A 19,910-nucleotide genomic window follows, 5' to 3' on the forward strand; every position below is an offset into this window, starting at 1 on the left:
CATTCCCCCTTATATATCGCAAGTCAGCATTTAACGTCTGCCTCGCCTGGTGTTCTTTTCGCATATAAAATCCATCAAGGAAGAAATTAAGCCATAACCAAAGCCTGTTTGGGGAAACGCAAACATCATTTACACTGCATATTTTTCCTCTCAATGCGTTTAAGCCAATTGAATAAACAAGCCACTTTATTAAGTTTTAAATGCAAGCGGTATGTTTTCCTCCCGGTATAAGTATAAAAATCCTCTCTGGGAAGAACAGTAGCCATTTCCCCAGTTACCAACAGACGCGGCAGATGCTAAACCCCATGGTTTGCCCCCCAGCTCCTCCAGTCATGGCTGTAAGATTGGTGACAACTCACAGTATAACACCATTCATTTGTCAAAAGTCACATTCACTGGGGAAGATGTGTCATATTAACCAGGCCGAAGCAATTTCTCCATCACGCTTACCCGGGTTCACAGCTAGTTCGTGGAAAAAGGCTGGCGAAACCCCACATCGCTGAAGACAGCTGTCATCTCACGAGTGGGAGAGGGAAGGGCAAATCATATTACCAACCAGTTCTCTCCCTCTCATTTTCTGCAAGACTGAGTGGAGGCAAAATTGCTTATTTCATTGCAATTAGGAGAAAATAGTGGGGTGTTGTGCGCGAGGGGTGGTGGAAAATGGCGAGTGGCTGCTCAATTATTACTCTCTACACTGCTTCTGAAGATTCTCTGCTCTCTTAGGTCTTCATATTATCAAGGGAATGAATTAGGATATGGCTTTTCTTTCAGTTACTCTATCCAATTTTCTCGTTTCATTAGGCCCATGAAACCGTAAGCAAAAAGCATTTTGTAAACAGGTAGCGATGGGGAGAAAAAAAAAAGACGTAATCAAGAAAAAAAGGACGTGATGAGAAGTTGCTTTTTTGAACATTTCAAACAGCTTAAATGAAATAATGTCTTTCTTTGACAGTGGCAGATTTTATTATCAGCAGATGTTTTCTCTACAGTGGATTAAATAGCATTTTTGAACAGGTTGCTTCCCCATGCTTTTGCCAAGTCTTTTAGCTATAAATCAACAAAAAAGCGATCATTAAAGAAGCAATAGCAGTTTAAGTTTTAAACAATTTGCTAAATATAGAATCAAGTGCTTCAAAATGTCATTTGAAAATGTATTATTCTAAATGTTTAATTAACTAATTAATTTAAATATAAGAAAATGTTTTACAAATGTGTTTAATCCTGTGCTAATATTATTTAAAGTAGTTTTTAATAACTCACAGTGCAGTACATGATTATTATTATTTTTGTATTTATATTAGGGATACTACTATCGATCGGCCAGAGATCGGTATTGGATGATAATCGCATTTCATGACTCAACTGATACTTGCCTCGTATTGTGAGCTGATTATAACTGTTTGTTTATGAGTTTACAAGCAGAGGACATATAAGAACTAAAATCTTTTTTTTATATCAGAACTAAAAGTTCTGTGTTTTCAACAAATTTGCCAGTTCATGAAAACCTGGCTTGAAATAATAGGAAATATTAATTATTTTTAACTTGAATATTTCCTAATATATGTCATCATAATATGCTTATTGCAGTAAACAGTAGTTTATGGACCTTTTTTCTTTTTAGAAAATAAGTAATGGATTTATTTTAACATCTTGCGCATCAAATATGTGCTCCGTCCAAACTTTATTGAGACATGTTGAATTCTTCTTCCATCATTTGCAATGTTTCTAAATTGCTTTTTTATTGTTTTTTCTTACCAATTTCTCTTATCAATACTGCTCCTTCAACAGACATTTAAATGACTACAAGAAACTTTGCAAGTGCATATAAACTTACACTACCCCTAAGCCTAACCTCAACCTGACAGTCTACTTATAATCTAATGAGAATTATTTAGCATGTACTGTAGATGCAATGTAACTTAAAATCAACAAAATGCATTAAAGAGAGAGACCATCAAAATAAAGTGATTCCTTATTTTCTGTAAAACTGCTTCTGACAATTACATTTCCACTCTAAATGGTTATAAGTTAATAAACATTAGTTTAATTTGTAATGTTTAAGTGTAAATGTTTAATGAATTTTATGTAAGATTTTTTTATTTATTCTCTTAGGTAAAGCAAGATATCCACTGAAGTATCATACTTGGAGGAAATATGTGCTTTATGCATCAGAATTCAGCGTTTCCTCTAGAATTCTTTTCCAGCTGTGGCCGCAGGCCTTTTACACAGATCTACCAACTACCTACAGCGTTATTTTAATGACAAAGTGAGAGCGTGCATGCACCCTTAAATGTGCGCTGCTCAATTGCAGATTTTCTTGCTCTCAAATAAATGCTGCTGAAGTGCGATTAAGTGTGTTTGTGTAACAAGTATGTCTCCAGCATTCATTAGATTTCCTGTTTATGAATGTCTCTAATAGACCTATAGAGCGGCATTAATGCGTTAAGTGAAACGGCAATAAACTCCAGCAAGATAAAGTCATTGTATGCAGAACCACAGACCTTTATCTATAAAGTATAATTATGGAAACTGTTTATCATAACTAAAAGCTATGTCGTGTTTACTGGACGCATTGCACACCTGTCAGTAAGTCAGTCAGCTTGTCACCTTAAAGGGTTAAACAAATACCGGTTACAGAAAAGTTTACGCTGTTATAATTCACTTTTCACCTTTTAAAATGTTTTGGTGTGATTATAACCCGCTATTAAAAAAATGTAATTTTTAATAAAAAAACTGAATGTTTTGAATGGGATGTAATGTACCCATGGCAGGATCAATTTTTGACTGGCGCTCCACCATAGAAGAATGAATGTAGCAAAAACCATGAAATTAGTACTTGGAATTGGCCGATCACCATGACAAGGAATTGGTCATCCATATTGTCTGCAAAAATCCTGATCAGAGCATCCCTAATTTATATATTAAATAAATTAACTAATTTAAAAATATATTACTTTATTTTTGTCTAAGACAGTATCTGCTGCATTTCCAAGATTCTTGTTCCTCCTTAAGAATAAAAAGGGGATCTTGGCAGCAGCTCTGGGTGAACAGCACAGATGCTAGAGTGATAAATTTTGCTAAGTAGGCACCCTGGGACTTTTTTTTCTCTGTTTTGAGGGGTCGGTTGTAGAGGGGGACCAGAAGGGATGCCAGTCTGTCCTGTTCGTGCGGAAGGAGCTGAATTGCTTTCTCAAGTTCTTTGCAATTCCCAAGGGGCCACTTACAGCTAGTCCTATGAGCCCGGTATCAGGAGGACGTCTCATGTGTTGTGGAGACCCGAGTTGTATCTTAGTCTCTTGGGTAGCCTGAGTGGGATCCTTCAAACACTTTTTATAAGTAGCTACATTTTCTAACTTTTTTCCAAGTACATACTGGAACATCATTGTCAGGTACTGTAATGCTAAATGTGGTTTGGAATAACCCCTTAAAACTGCAGCCTTGCAACTTTACTGTATAATAATACTAGCTTTGATAAACCTAAATCAGAGAAAGAGAAAGAGAAAGAGGTTATTACATACAACCAGGGCTTGACATTAACTTTTTTGATCACCAGCCTCTGTGGCTAGTAGTTTTTCAACATTACTAGCCACTCGCCATTTTTACTAGCCACAATTTTGTTGTTAGAAAAAAAACATATTTTTATGCATACATTTGACTATACATACACTTTTTATTCAACAAAACTTTTCTTAAAAAAAAAATGATTGACATTTTTTACAACAACTATTGTCATGTATCAAAAACTATGCACAGTAGTCTGTCCTGGCTAAAGGTCCCAGATCACCAGTTCTATAAGCATAAATGGGAAGTTAATCTCCTAAAGCAGGGGTCTCAAACTCGCGGCCCGCGGAGCATTTGCGACCCTCAATGCAATATTTTGTGGCCCGCGCTGACCGCTGTACACTGACAGAATTAGCGGAGCGGGGAGAGAGAGCGCTCCCCGCTCCGCTGATTCTATCCGTACACAGCGCGCTTGTCACTCAATGCGCGTTGTCGCGCGCATTCTGATCAGCTGTGTTGTCGCGCGCGTACTCAAGAGCGGTGTTATCGCGCGCCTACTGAAGGCCTAATCTTCACTCAATGTTTTATTAATGTTCAGGACACTTCATGTTCAGAAGAAATAATTAAAACTGTTAATAATGACATTTGAGGACTTTTTTTTGTGAAATCCCTTTTGTGGCCCAGCCTCACCCAGACTTTGCCTCCTGCGGCCCCCAGGTAAATTGAGTTTGAGACCCCTGTCCTAAAGCAATGCTATTGTAAAGGATGATAATTAAACCATATTAACAAAAATAACTTTAAAAGACAGCAGGTGAAAAACATACTGTGCACGGTAATGAATGGATGATCACCTGCACATGGTTAAAGTTAGGCCCATTAATAATTTGTTTAAAGAATGGTTAAAGGGAAAGTGGCAACCTCTGCTGCTTACACAAAAAAATTTTTTTAAAGAGTCTCAAACTTTTGAAAGCAAGCATTGCGAGCATCGTTTATTGTCGTCTATTCCAAAGGGAACCGAAACTGCATTAGTTGCTTTTCAAGGCAAGGTTGCTTTGCGCATGGAAACGAGAATGCACCAGCATTTAAACACTTATGCACAACACATCAGCTGCTTGCACGACACTGAAGCCCTCATCAGTGAGTGAGAGTCTCTCCATGCGCATGCTCATCCTCTCATTCCGTATTCACCTGCTTTCTTTTGCTCATGCGAACACAGTTGTTTTTGTCAGTCGTGCTGCGTCTCGATGGGCATATTTATTGTCAAACTTTCTTTTAAGAAAACTACAATTTAAAAATTATTTTTAACCAGCCAAAGTGGCTAGTGGGTGTTGTTTTCTAACCTACCATAGCCGAGATCTACCCGCATTTGGCGGCTTGGCAGATTGTCTTGAAAATATTCAGTTTCTGTATTTATTAGCTTTGTCTTTGAGTAAAATGTTATTATTTGTTTTGTTATACAAAGTTCTGATAACATTTATAAGGTTATTTTAACAAATAATATTTTTTAACTCTTCTAAAGTTAAAACACTGGTATGATGTTTTGTAAAAGTCAATTAAAATATGACTGTAAATTACATCTTTTAGTTTTATTTAAAAATTATCTTAACATTTTTATTTTACATTTGGAAGAAATGTCATTTTATTCCCACCTCAACTTAAACAGCATAGTATAAAATATTGAATTTTATAATGTTTAGAATTTGTTCAAATATTAAAATGTAGATATTTTAAACTAGAAGTTTCAATTTAAGTTTTACGCATGTGTTTCAAACCAATAGACAGCTCATCTTCTATATTTTATTTGATTTTTAAAAGGCTTCTGTTAGTAAAAGTAGTCAATTGTTTAGTTTTATTTGCCTCAAAGAACACAATTTTTTTTTATAGCCACCTATTTTTTATTAGGTGGTTTACAGGCTGATTTTTATTTCTGCGTCAAGCACGCGTCACAATGATGCATAACGCAAGCTCTGTGATTGGTTGGCTTGGTAGCACTGACAAGTATGGGTGGGGCCACACCAACCTGCTGGAAAGAGTGTTTACAAGTGTTAAGTACCATGAAGGAGCTACAATTGGAAACTTGCACGTTGCATGTCTGCCGGTTACCATCTCAGAATGAGCGAGTTTTAGTTACTTGTACATTAAGGTAGTGTTTAGAAAATTTAAACACCAGTGAAGAAACTCGACACAGAGGAACATAAAAACATCACTCCCAGCTAGTATTTTGGAAGTGTTATTGCAGAGCAACACAAACAACACGCAGAAGTATAAATGCACCGCAACGTGGAAGGCATGCGCCTGTTGTGATTCGGATAGATACAAACAACTGAAGGTAAGATCCAAATGCAGGTTTATTCGAAGGTCAGGCAAGCAATGGTCAAAACAGGTATGAACAGGCATATGCGGACAAATCCAGAGTCGAAGTCGGTAAACAGGCAAAAGGTCGAAAGGCAGGCGGCTACACAGAATAATTAGAATACAAAGCTAGGTACAGACACGGGGAAACAAGATCGGGAGAAACGCGTAGAAATGTCACCAAACAGTAGACAAGACTCGGCAATGTGAATGAGTGTGTGTGCTGCTTAAATACTGTGTGTAATCAGTCTCTGTAACAGGTTTCAGCTGGTGATGTAATCAGGAAGATGAGTGACCAGGCGTGCGTGATTGGAAGAAGTGCATGTATGGAAATGTAGTCCTGGGGAATGCGGAAGTGAGGTTCATGAAGAAAGAGGAAACCAGCGATCTCCAGTGAATGATCGCTGGTTATCGTAACAGCGCCGTACTTTAGGTCACGGTGACCACTCAACACAGAAGTATAAATCAGCCTTTAACTACTATCTACTAATTACTGTGTACTTGAACAGGGTTCATAATGTATTGTAGAACATCTCTGGTGCTTTTGAGGTGGAATATGGCTAGGGTTAGGGACAGGTTAGGTGGTACAAGTAGGTTTAAGGATGGGTTAAGGTGTTTAAATTAATTACAGATGTAATTACATGCAGGTATTTAATCACGCATACATACAATTTAAAAAGCATATACAGTATTTATACAATAAGTACATTGTAACAAATGATTAATATCAGTGTAAGTGCATATTAGTTATGGCCACCAAATATAAAGTGTGACTGATTTTATTCTCCAAATATATTCCAAATAGAATCTTTTATATTAATATGTTATCTTCATCTTTTTCTATGGACAGTTTTACCTCCAATGAATCTGCGAGTTCGGGGAGTGTCAGAAAACACCATTGATCTACAGTGGGAAGGCCCAGCGATCCTGACAGACTATCTCATCACTTATGCCCCCACAACTCCAGGCGGAGTCCAGCTAGAAATGAGAGTCCCGGGAAATGTTACCAACATCACCATCAAAGGTTTAAATCCGGGTCTGGAGTACAATGTCAACGTGTATGCAGTGATTGACAACATCATCAGCTCCCCAATGAACACCTTAGTCTCCACCTGTGAGTGCATTTCTCTCCCGAGTCCTCTTTTATACAAATAACATCAGTGTTTTGGTCAGATAAAGCTATTTTTTTATGTCTGAGTCCTCTTTTATACAAATAACATCAGTGTTTTTGTCAGATAAAGCTATTTTTTTGTCTGAGGTGTTTTGCATAGATCTGGAATGTGACATTTTCATTGTAAGCATCATCGTTACCCAAGCATGACCCAGGTTTAATAGACCTTTATGAGAGATTACAGACTCCTTCTCAGTACCATTTGCACACACACACACACACACACACACACACACACACACACACATACACACACACACACACACCACACACATGCCTCATGTTATGTCTTCAGAGGAACAACTGGCTGCCTTTGCCAACAGGATATGATTAGACACCCACCACCTGGTGAGTAACAGTGCCAGATTGGCAAAATGCTAGAAGGCCTTTCGCATACAGTCTCTGCCTGTCAGCCTTGAGCAAAATGCCTCAGCCTAGAATAGAACACGTCATAACAAATATTCCATTATTTGTGAAAAGCCAGTTGGGTATTCTGGAGACAATCACAAAGCACCACTGACTGGCCTTCTGTTCTGTACATTATCGTAGGTAATTTCGGGATAATAAAGATAATTGGAACTTAATGAATTTGAAAGAAATTGGTATTTGCACATCGCATCTGGCAGGCATCATAAGCTCACTTAGACATCTGACATATTCAACTAGTGGAGCCGTAATTTCTGTAATCTTACAAAAATGAAACAAATGTTGAGCATTATTGCCCATTTTCTGCAAATGTATGGGATAGTTGGAATAGCTAAAATTCTGCAGTTATCAATAGGGAAACATTGCAATGGATGGATGGATGGATGGATGGATGGATGGATGGATGGATGGATGGATGGATGGATGGATGGATGGATGGGTAGGTGGGTGGGTGGATGGCTGGTAAGGTGGATGAATGGATGGATGGATGGGTGCTTGGGTGACTGGTAATGTGGATGGATGGATGGATGGATGGATGGATGGATGGATGGATGGATGGATGGATGGATGGAAGGAAGGATGGATGGATGGATAGATGGAAGGATGGATGGATGGAGGGAGGGATGGGTAGGTCGGTGGCTTGGTTGGATGGCTGTTAAGGTGGATGGATGGATGGATGGATGGATGGATGGATGGATGGATGGATGGATGGATGGATGGAGAGATGGGTAGGTGGGTAGCTTGGTTGGATGGCTGGTAAGGTGGTTGGATGAATGGATGGATGGATGGATGTTAGACAGTCATTTTTTGGTAACGCTTTACAGTAAAGCACAACTTTGGATGTTGATAATGCATTAGGAAATGTTGAACTATGATTATTAATAAATACTGTACATATGTTGTTCATTCTTAGATTACATTAACATTAATTCATAGAACATAAGTAAATTTTGAACCATGTCTTTAATTGAATATAAAATGTATTTATTAGGAATTATTAGCAGCCATTACTTCAGACAAAAGAACTTTCTCAAAGTTCAATCCATATACTGTTTTATGTGAATAATTTGGCAAGGTGATTTTCAGATTTTCTATTAAAACTTTATTCAACAGAAAAAAAGCTAAAGATAATATTTTATTCTGTTTTTTTTTTTTTCTTGAAAAAAAAATCATGTTTTATCAAAATACAAACTTGTACACACGTGCTGTTTAAATGTTATTAATATTACCGTTTGTGCTAAACACAGTGTCATTAAAACATTTATAAGAAATAAAAATAAAAAAACATAAACGTCAGGGTAACTTCTCCCAAACCCCAAGAAGCCCAGATTGGTTGAAAATGGTTATGCTGTTTAATATATTATTATTATATAATTTGTGGACATTTTCCATGATTATTTGATGAATAGAGGATTTAAAACAATTAAATGACTTGGGTGTCAGTTTTAATCAGTTTAATATGTCCTCGCTAAATGATAATTGGTGCTTTTAAACTTTTAAACGATGGTTTATGTAGGTCATCCAGATTAAGAGGAACTGAGACTGTGAGAGCTATGGTAAAAATGATTGTATGACTGCACATTTATTACTTACACACTTTTGTATGCCATCATACACTTTCAATAATCCAAACACTCCCAGAGCAGAGATGGCGTGTTTTATTACTGTTTCCATGAAATTACCTTCAAATCCTCTTGAGGCTCATGCATTGTTGACAATGAAAAGGCTGGAGGTTTACTTGTATGTACTGTGAAATGACTGTAATAGTATTTTGTGACTTGTATTCTTTGGGATTCCCGACTGCATCTATTATACAACAAATGTAAACAGATAGAAGAGACGATGCATATTGAAAGTAACTCCAAAAAAATAAAATAAAATAAAATAAAATAAGCTGCTTAGTATCCACTGCTCTTTTTACAGAGCTAAAAGCAGAGTAAAGATCTGCCTTGGCTGAGAAAAATGCTGATTTATTGAACGCACATAGGACGGAGGCCAATAATGCATCAATCTGTACCTTTCAGATCTCTCAAATCCAGACGGTTTACTCTTCAAATCCATCATGGAGACATCCGTGGAGGTTCAATGGCAACCCTTAGACTACTTGTTTGATGGTTGGGAAATAAGCTTCATTCCCAAGGTAAGGCTTTCCTTAGAAGGTCACACTTCATTTGATTCTGCCTCTGCTGTACCTTCTGGCGTAACAACACAGAGGTCCTGGAATCTTGTAGCATTTTCAGACTTTAGCGTCCACCGTGTTGTATTTGGACAACAATAAACAAGGAAAGAGCAATGTAAGGTTTTTACAGACATCTGGGCGCAGCTGATAATTTAATGCTTTTTGAAACGATGATTCGGTTTCTGACAGGTGCTTCTCAGCATGATAAATGTCAGTCTGTCTGTGTTTGAAAGAGAATTATTTTGCATCATGGCAGAAACACAATACATCCAGGCAGAGATGTTCACTAATCCCCTTTCAAATATTCCATCTGGAGAAAGGACAAAACATTTTCAGCATGTGCATACTGCACCCTCACAGGAAGAAGAAAAGCATCCAGCTCCTGCATGCCAACAAAATGTGGAGCTTGTGCTCAGCGCATCATTATGAAATAGCAGTGGGAGACATCGCCTTATGCAAAACAACATGCGTCTTATGCAACATACCTGTCATTTCACATTGGGGTGAAACATCTCTCCCCATGTATAAAAACCAATACACATCAGAGCGCCTGAGGTGTTTTGTTTTGTTGTAATGTTGCTATTAAGACTGGCCACAGAATCTGTAAACATATGTTCCTCTCCAGCAAAGAAACCATATCAAAGGAGGGCTTTTATGTTATGAAAGCAAAGAACGTTGGGACATTTTTACCTAAATAGCCAGACATAATCATTTCTTCAACCAGCAGATGATTTGGTGAGTCTTTTTGCTGATCATTTTCAGAGCTCATGTATAACCCCTCCAGGTCTACTCCTACCACTCTGAGCAGAATTCAAACAGACATCTCTGGCATTGGAGGCAGGCGCTTTAACAAGGATTTAAAAGACTGCTGCCTCTAGCATCAGATCCTAGAGTGCCTCATGAGGCCAGAAGAGTGAAGTTTATCTACACAGTTCTTAGTAACTGACTTTCATTATACTCCCCTCTCTTTTATTTATTCATTTTTTTCCTTATAATCTCATTGAGGTTAGTCTATCAAAGCACCAAGGCCTTGGAAGGTGATCTAACAAGGATGTTAAAGATTAAAAACAGATACTAGCGCATCTCTTGAGGTTAAAGAGAGTCAGATTTACCAGCACAGTTCTTACTAGCTGGCTTCCTTTAAACCACCATAAGCATCCACTCCAATCTGATGCCCCATTTACACTAATACGTTTTAGTTTAAAAATTGCCTTTTAGAATAAAAACGATCCACCTCCACACTGGTGTTTCACCTGGCATTTCTGAAAATATCTCCGTCCACACTATACTGCTGAAAATGCACTTCACATGGCCACACACACACTCTGGCATGCGCTGCAGTGTATGCGTGCATCTGAGCTCCAGCCAGTCAGCAGGTGCTTTGAGCACAGAATCCCAGCTGAGAGGTGTGCATGTCGGACAGTTCATCAAGAATCTATTGCTGAATCTAATCTCACTATATTTGTTAAACGTCATATTTAATTAATCTTGTTATCTATGTCCCCACATACATATTCCCTGGTCTTTTGATTCTATTGTTCTCAGGTAATGTGTTTTGGCTGTGAGCAAAGATAAAATAGCCTTATATATTCATTTATGTAACTATGTACACCTCTATTGCCGTTATTTCCTATATTGCACAAACTTTTTGGACATTATACTTTTATAATGGCCATTATTGATTATTAAAACTATTATTAAGCAAAGAGACAGGGTATGTTTCGTATTGTTTACTGAAAATGAAAGGAGGCAGTTATATTATAGTTTTCTTTATGTTATAAATATGCATACAGTGAAAGTGACCGTCATATAAATATGCAGCTACATGATGCCTCAATTTTTGGTGTCTGTTAAGTTGCTAATATGAAAATGAAAATAGGCAGTTCCTTATATCATGTTTTCATTTTATTGTTAAGAAAGTGAAACAATGTAGCCAGGGTGATACGAATGAGTTTATAAATTCACACTTCTCTTTGAAGGTTTACCTGATGTAAACTCCATACCTGACCTGATTTTGTTTTCCTTATCAAACTTGTGAAGTTTGAACTTAAAAGGAAAGCGTGCAAGACTTTTGTAGGCTACTTAATATTGAGGAAAAAAAACCAATCAGATTTGCCTCCATTTTTAGATGTCTTTGTTTACCTTCATCCACACTGAGACGAAGCAGCAGCGTATTAAAACGAAAATGGAATCTTCAGCGTTTCCAAAATGCTCCATTTTCGGACCTTAAAAAACTCCGGGGTAGTGTGAATGGAAGGCGTAACCATATCAAAATGTATGCATTTTTAAACTAAAACATATTAGTGTAACAAGGCCTCAGTCATAGCACCAAAGTACCTCTTGTTCAAATGAGCTTGACAGATTGACACTTCCAGTGTTCTTGTTAAGCCCAGGGTAGTGAGGTTTACCTGTGCAGCTCCTTTTATATGACCACTTTAAAATCATCCACTCTCATCTAGGTCATGGCACCAATGTAACCCCTCAGACTCTACTCACCCCGATATTAATGTAAAGCGTATGACCGTCCCTAGTATACGCAAGTGCTTTAGTAGGGGTGCAAAGGCCTGACAGATAAACAATTCTTGTGTGACTTTTGAGATTTACCTTAATAGCTCCTAGTAGTTGGCTTCCTCTAAAAGTATACACATCTGGGCCACTGCATCAGTGTAAGCACTCATGTTGTACTAGCCCTGCTTTAAGCAGGATTTAAAACAACATGTCCATAATGGAAGGTGGATGCTTTAACAAGGATCCTAAAAGCTGCTCCTGCTATTCACTAGTTCCATTTCTTATGCCAGGGGATTTGGGTTTACCTGCACAGCTCTTATTAGCTGGCCTATGTATCAAGTGGCAACATAGTCACACTTTCTAGGACCCCTTAAAAAGTGCAGTTTTCTGTCCTGTGTTGAGAAGTTTGGGTTGCATCCTACTGTCTTTGTCTACAGCCTGTGCTCTGGCAAAGTGAGCTTTGAGTCATTCATGTGTCTCATAAATCCTTCACTTTTTAAATGAAAGAAGAAAATACCTTTGATACAAAGTCAAAAGCCTCTTACGGGACAACAGGAGGTGAATACAAAGAGACTGATGGTTTGGGGGGAACGGGGTGCACTTCAGCATGCACTTCAATCTTCCATCAGTGAGTGGGTCTGCTAAGAGTACTGCGCCAACTTGGCACACCACTGGGGAAATCATATTAGAAGTGGAAGTCCTATCCTCTGTGGATTTAATCCTACAAAACACAAGAGCCATTCTTATTTCCCACAATATCATAATGGATGCGAGGGCAGGGACAAGTGTGCATTCACCAAGTCAATGGCAAAGAACAAAAGGGAAAAGGCTTTTTAGAACAGTCACATCTTCTGAAACTCTCACACACTTTGATATTGCTTGATTTCGTAAGCTTTCCAGGGAGGTTAGTCGATGTCTTGTGGGGTGTGATGCATCAAACTTACAAAGTGCTCTGCTAAGCGATTTGGGGAAAAAACAAGACTTGATTCAATACATCAAACATCTGGCGAAACCAATCTAAACAGAAATTCTAGCAGCTTGTTCTTTTTTTTTTTTTAAACAGCTGACTGGCTTCTGAAAACAGTTTCTGTTGATTTGAGCGGTAGACTGTTGTTTCTGCATGCCTGCCTGCACTCTGATGCCAGAATTTTGAAATGTGATCTATTTGCATGTGTTTGTGTCTTGTGCATATCAAAGGACAATGATGGAGGGATGACAGCACAGCTACCCAGTACCATCACATCTTTCCACCAAACGGGACTGAAGCCTGGAGAAGAATACACTGTCAACCTGGTGGCCCTGAAAGACCAAGGCAGGAGCCTGCCTGTTACCGCAACTGTTACCACACGTATGCCTCTCACTCATTTACATCACTTTTATGCAGTTGGCAGACTTTTATTCCAAGCGATTTAAAGTGCATTTAAGTACTATGCTTATGAGGACATGCTGTATGTGTATGTGTGTTTCCCTGAAAATCAAATCTGCGACCTTGGTCATTGTTAGCGCCATGCTCCACCAGCCAATCTATAGAACACCCACGCCTCACTGTTTCGTTCTCCAATAACTGCGCTGCGTTTTTCTTGAGCTTTCTGTATATAGCTTTGATTTTTAATGACCTACAGTACCACAATTGTTCGGTTCATGCATTTACCCTACACTTTCACTATATTTTAAGTCAATAAGTTTTGTGTAAGAATCCATACTGTGGCTTAAGCACTTTGTAGTTGTTTGTTAATTGTTTTTAAGGAACTTTCATCTCTGCTTCATGGAGATAAAACTAATTCATTCTAATGAATTCTCTGGAAATACCACTCTTTATATTGTATTATATTATATTATATTATATTATATTATATTATATTATATTATATTATATTATATTATATTATATTATATTATAGTATATTATATTATAGTATAGTATATTATATTATATTATATATTATATTATAGTATATTATATTACAGTATATTATATTTTATATTATATTATATTATATTATATTATATTATATTATATTATATTATATTATATTACATTATATATTATATTATATTATATCATATTATTATATTATGTAGCATCTTTTTTAGTATTGACTGATACTTTCGACATCCCTGGTATTTTCAAATATTCATGTTTTGTGATAGGCAGCATAGATACTCTGTGTCGAATGGCAGAACAGGATGCTTCGTCGTTGAATGAGACATAAAAGTTTGCAAAGCAAGCAAATGCTCTTCGGGCGGATGCACAGTGCAGAAGGAAAAAGGTTACGTTTGTTTTCTGTTGTGCTGAGAAGATGAAAGAGAGAAGAATGTGAAGTGCTTTTCCCTTCGGGTTACTCAGCCAGCTGAGTCACTAGTGTCTCTTTTGTAGCTGTAGTTGACAAGTTGGAAGTGGCTTGAGCAGTGATTTCCTCCACCCATCTGCCATGTCCTGTTGTTTCCCCCCTGTCCTTGGTGCTGAAATCAGTGTAGCACAACTGTAAGGTTGAACTGAGGGCTCACCTTCCAACTGCACTATGAAATGTTGTCAGAAGAAAACACTATTGCAGATATGTCAGACTAAACATGCAGAAAAACATGCATTCAGTGATATAATGCCCTCACAATGGAGGGTGTGTAAACAGACCTCTTGAAATAGTGTGTGATAGGGGCTGGGCTGGAAAGGCATAAGCTGCAAGGAGGTGTCACATTGCTTTAGCTAATGGAAAATGTCACCATGATGAATGGGTGAGTCTACCAGCAATTATGCACTTAATGTAAACTTCACCCAAGAATTCTTCTTCTGTCACTTACAGACAGGAGGATTAGATTCAATTGAACTTTTCGTGGACAATTGAAATTGCATGTCTGCTGTGAAATCGCCATTAATTTCTACGGGCCTCACTGCTGAGCATAATTAAAGAGGCATTAATTATGCATTCGAGTCCATTAATATTTCACGCATCCACTGTGGATACCTTATTGGATAAAGAAAGACAAATTTGATGTCACTTAATTATTTATGTGTGCAAAGATTTATCTATCCCCGGAGAAAGCCCGGGAAGAGGAGCTTTTCGCTAAGCACGGCCTCGCCGCCTTGTGAGTTTGCAAGTTGTCTCACGGTAATTATGCTTAAGCGCTAAAATTCAACATTTTCAGGAGAAAAAAATAAACAGTAATCTCCCGCCTGGTTTCTGGTGTGACTAGATTTAAAATGAGACCATGCTGCTGTGCCTTGAATAAGACCAAGCAGTCGCCCTTGTGGATTGAATAGGCTGAGTGGAGAACTTAAGGTAAATATTCCCTTGAACCTGCCGTGACATAATTTCCTCATTTACTCGAGCTTCCTCCTGAACTTTCATGTTTGATTAACGGGTCACATTATGTAGCTGTAATACCCTTAAGAGAGACACAATTGCACCATGCTCGGTGTATGTTTTGGGCTCATCCTTGAAATGGGAAATGTGGGATTCGCCGCAGTGTCACCTGGTCCAATTAGTAGCCTTTTTTTTTTACATATCACAGCAGAATGAGGACAAGGATGGAGATGAGCTGAACTTCCGAGGTCAAAACACCATCTTCATTCACAATACCTGTTTCTGAGGCAGATGGTCAGGTTGCCCTTTATAAAGGAGGAGGTTAATTATTCACACAACCAGTTAGCGTCTTATTAAAAGATCCTGTGGGAGACTCAGCACGACCACTTGAATCAGTCTCTTGAGTCTGGGCTTTGCTGTCGGAATGCCTGCTGTCAATAACTGGCGAATATTTTCTCATTTACTGTACTTGAAGTTCAAGAAAAGCCTGCTCATTGGACCCTCTGGCACCTATTTCAGGTATCCAAGACCGATTCCTATTTGGTTGTATGGAAAAATCTTGCTTTGGAAGGTAGCACTTTTTCCAGTATATTGTGAGTTTTAGTATAGTACAATATATTATAGTATATTTTTGCCAAGCAGCTGTTATAGATACAGGCAGGGCAGAAGATGCAGTTTCTGGAAAGTTGTTTGAAAAAAAAAAAAAAAGACTGTTATTTTTGCAATTTCATTGGTACTTTTTGTGACACATAAATTACACACCTCACCTTTAAATCTCAGGCGCAGTCACAGTTCAGTATATTTAAAGTTCAAGCTTAACTTGCAAATTCAGCGTTATCAGGTTCTGCACAGTCCTACAACTTTGAGCTTCCCCTTTTTTTGAAAACAAGTTTTTCCACCACTTTTTGACCTTGCATCGTTACCTTGGTGGTATTCTAATGATGTGACAAAGGTAAATTTAGCAAAATAAAAAGTCCTTTTTGTGGACATGTTGACAATGCATTCTGTTTTATACTGTAGCTCAGGGTTTGGTTGTTGTATTGAGGGGAAAGTGTGAACAAATTAGCTTGTATCTAATTGTACAGAAAGGGATTTTGTATGTGCATCAATCATCACAGAATTTAATCATCTACACTGTCATGTTCTCTATTTTTTCTATTTCTATTACTCAAATCATCAACTAAACACCCTGGGCACAATTTGCTGATAACAAAACTACCATGTTAGAGAAGGGTTTTTAAAACTCGGACTCAAGTGCCTCCAATTGTGCAACATTTGTAGTGCTTTAGTGTTTTTCTTCATTGGTAACTGCATTTATATTATAAGATATAAATATAGTAGATGTATTGTTACATACTTTTAGATGTTAATATTAAACTAAGGGTTTCTGACATATAATAGTTTAGTGTGTGTGTGTGTGTGTGTGTGTGTGTGTGTGTGTGTGTGTGTGTGTGTGTGTGTGTGTGTGTGTGTGTGTGTGTGTGTGTGTGTGTGTGTGTGTGTGTGTGTGTGTGTGTGTGTGTGTGTGTGTGTGTGTGTGTGTGTGTGTGTGTGTGTGTGTGTGTGTGTGTGACAAATGGATGGAGAAAAAACGACTGAAAACTAAATATCACTGCAATTGATTATTAATTGCCCATACTTTCAGTGAAACCATTGAAAATATATTGTACATTGAAAGAAAAATGTTTACAATAAATAAATGATAAATTATCTGTTGAAGAGGAGGTAGTTAGAGGTGCGTAAATCAAAGAAAGAAATATAACAAAACACAATAACTGTATTAAACAAACTATACTAACTATCAACAGAAAAGTATGAAAAGAAACATCTTTAACGTACCAAACGTCTTATCTAAACTACTCTAACTAAATAAACAAAACATACACAAAACAGCACACTCTCCGGAACCTAGTGAAATAATACAAAAATGAATCTCTGTGTTGTATATGTGTATCACGTGGCTTGCTCATTTCTGCACCCTCTCTGAGAAATCACTCAAACAGGTATCAGTTAGCTGGACAAGTTCACATGCAAACACATTGCAATTTTCAATCTCAAAAGATTTAGATAAGAGCAATAAATCACAAGCAAAATGAAAACACAGTCTCTCAGACTAGTCCTTGCAACGTCCAACATCACCAGCACAAAATGCGAATCCTCCAATCCTGTGTACCTGTTTCACATGGGTAAAACGCCACACCCACATACAAACAAGCGCACAAACATATACCCAAAGTACTTTTTGCAAGCGAACGTAACATATTATTAAAAATTATTAATCAGCCGTCAGCTAGCTCTCTGCACATCTCACATGGTCGCCCTCTGAAGCTAAGCAGTGTTGCATCCGGTCAGTACCTGGATTGAACACCACATGGGAAAGCGAGGTTGCTGCCAGAAGTGGTGTTAGTGAGGCCAACAGGGGGTGCATAACCTGCGGTCTCTGTGGATCCTAACACCCCAGTATAGTGAAGGGGACTCTAACTAAGACGTTAAACTAAGGTCCTGACTCTCTGTGGTCATTAAAAATCCCAGGAGTATCCATAGATGTAAGGTATTATATTATTAGATATATTATATTTATTAGATCTTGAAATGTTTTATATGTATACTACAAAAGTGTTGAAAGCTTGATTCTAGTTGGTTGACAAGCATCAGTGATTTCAAAGGTCTTTATAGAGTAAAACAGTTATTAAGACTTTGATCGAACATACAAATGTAATAAACAATAAGCACAAAATAGCAAATGATTTATTTTCCTCTTTTAAATTGCACTGACTAACGTGAAGTCACACACACGCACAGTAAAACATTTAGAATAAATAAATAAATAAACGAAAAAGAAAAAAACAAATAAATGAAACCCTTTTCAGTAGCAAAGTGGTAAATGTAATCTTCTTTCAGTAACTAAACAAGCAGTTCTGCTATTATTGGATTATTATTCCTTACTTAAACTTTACATGTCAGGATGGGTTTTCAGCCATGAGTCTGTGGACCCCTGGGTATCCATAAAAGCACCACAGGGGTCCACAGAATCATGGCTGAAAACCTTTCAAGCATACTGGAGTGTACTTTTTTCACATCACTGATGCTGTCTTATGTTTTTTTTGTTTGTTTGTTTTTCTCAAGTGATTGATGGGCCAATACAGCTTATTGTGCGAGACATCTCAGACACGGTTGCGTTTGTGGAGTGGAGCCCACCCAAGGCTAAAGTGGACCAGATTATACTGCGTTATGGGCTGGTAGGGGTAGAAGGGCCAAAAACCACCTTTCGCCTTCAGCCTACTCTGAGCCAGTACTCACTCCAAGTCCTGAGGCCGGGATCTACATATGAAGTATCAGTCAGTGGAGTCCGCAATGGCACTGAGAGTGGAGTTATTTCAACAGAATTCACAACAGGTGATCTTTACATTCAAGAATCTTTCTACTTTTTTATTTAATTAAAGTACATTTCATAGAAGCAAACTTTTGTTCGATTCCTGAAATGCACCATGATTATTGCATGATATCCATTATGTCACAATGAGAGACATGTTATAGATTGTCATATTTTGCAGAAATCGATGCGCCGAAGAACCTGAGAGTGCTGTCAAAAACTTCTATTAGCCTGGAGCTGGAATGGGACAATAGTGAGGCTGATGTTGAGGGTTACAGTGTGGTCTATAGCACACTTGCCGGTGATCAGTATGACAAAGTCATTGTCCCACGCAATGATGGTCCAAGCACTAAAACTACTCTCAATGGTAAACGCAAGTCTTTTCAGTTTAATTTACAGTGCAATTTCTATTTATTATACTGATAAAATGCTATGTATTTTTACTGATTTAATACTATGCAGAAATTATTAAAAATATTTAGTGTAGACAAGCACAGAACTAAAAAAGTAATTACTTTGTACCCAGTTCATTTTGTAGAATAATATATTGACTTTATATAAAATTGCCATTTATCACCCATTCATATTAACTATAATATTTATAAGTTTAAAATTTTAAGTATTTATTTTATTGTTATTTTTTTCCCAAAACAAGATTTGTGATTAACATAATCAACATAATCTGTTTATTATTCATTGGTATCCCTACTTACATAGCAAAAAGTTGTTTACAATTAATATAAGCCATTTTGACTTTGTGGACATTTTAAAGTACACATGAAATCAAAACCAACCATATCGATTATGTTAGCTCACATTGCTAGTTTTTTTGTGAAAAAATCATCAGTTCATGTCATTAAAAATAGTCTGCCGTGTAATCTAAAATTGAAATCTGAAACTGCACAACCTGTTTATTTTCAGTTAAATTCTGAGATTGTCTGTCTGAGGTGTTGGGCATGTATTGTATAAGTATGTTAGCCATGCCCCTCCAACTGTAGGTTTTGACAGCACTATAATAACAAACAGAAATGGTGAGGAGGAAGTGTCTATTAGGTTAAAATATCTTGCATAAAACCCTTTTCCTGATTTTTCTGA

The 19,910-nt window shown here is 37.5% G+C and overlaps 1 protein-coding gene across 10 annotated transcripts in view; it reads left to right on the top strand.

Annotated features, from left to right (window-relative positions):
- The window catches only part of tnr (tenascin R (restrictin, janusin)), a 238,342-nt gene that overhangs the window by 159,556 nt on the left and 58,876 nt on the right, over positions 1-19,910 (top strand). For all 10 annotated transcript variants that reach the window (XR_012385660.1, XR_012385666.1, NM_194383.1 and 7 more), the window contains 5 exon segments: positions 6,707-6,970; positions 9,478-9,593; positions 13,338-13,488; positions 18,569-18,838; positions 18,997-19,182. Coding sequence is in view for 8 of the 10 variants with exons in the window: in NM_194383.1 (NP_919364.1) it covers positions 6,707-6,970; positions 9,478-9,593; positions 13,338-13,488; positions 18,569-18,838; positions 18,997-19,182 (987 nt within the window). In the remaining 2 variants the exon portion in view is untranslated.

Source organism: Danio rerio, chromosome 2, assembly GCF_049306965.1.
Source record: "Danio rerio strain Tuebingen ecotype United States chromosome 2, GRCz12tu, whole genome shotgun sequence".
In the NCBI taxonomy this organism is placed as follows: Eukaryota; Metazoa; Chordata; class Actinopteri; order Cypriniformes; family Danionidae; genus Danio; species Danio rerio.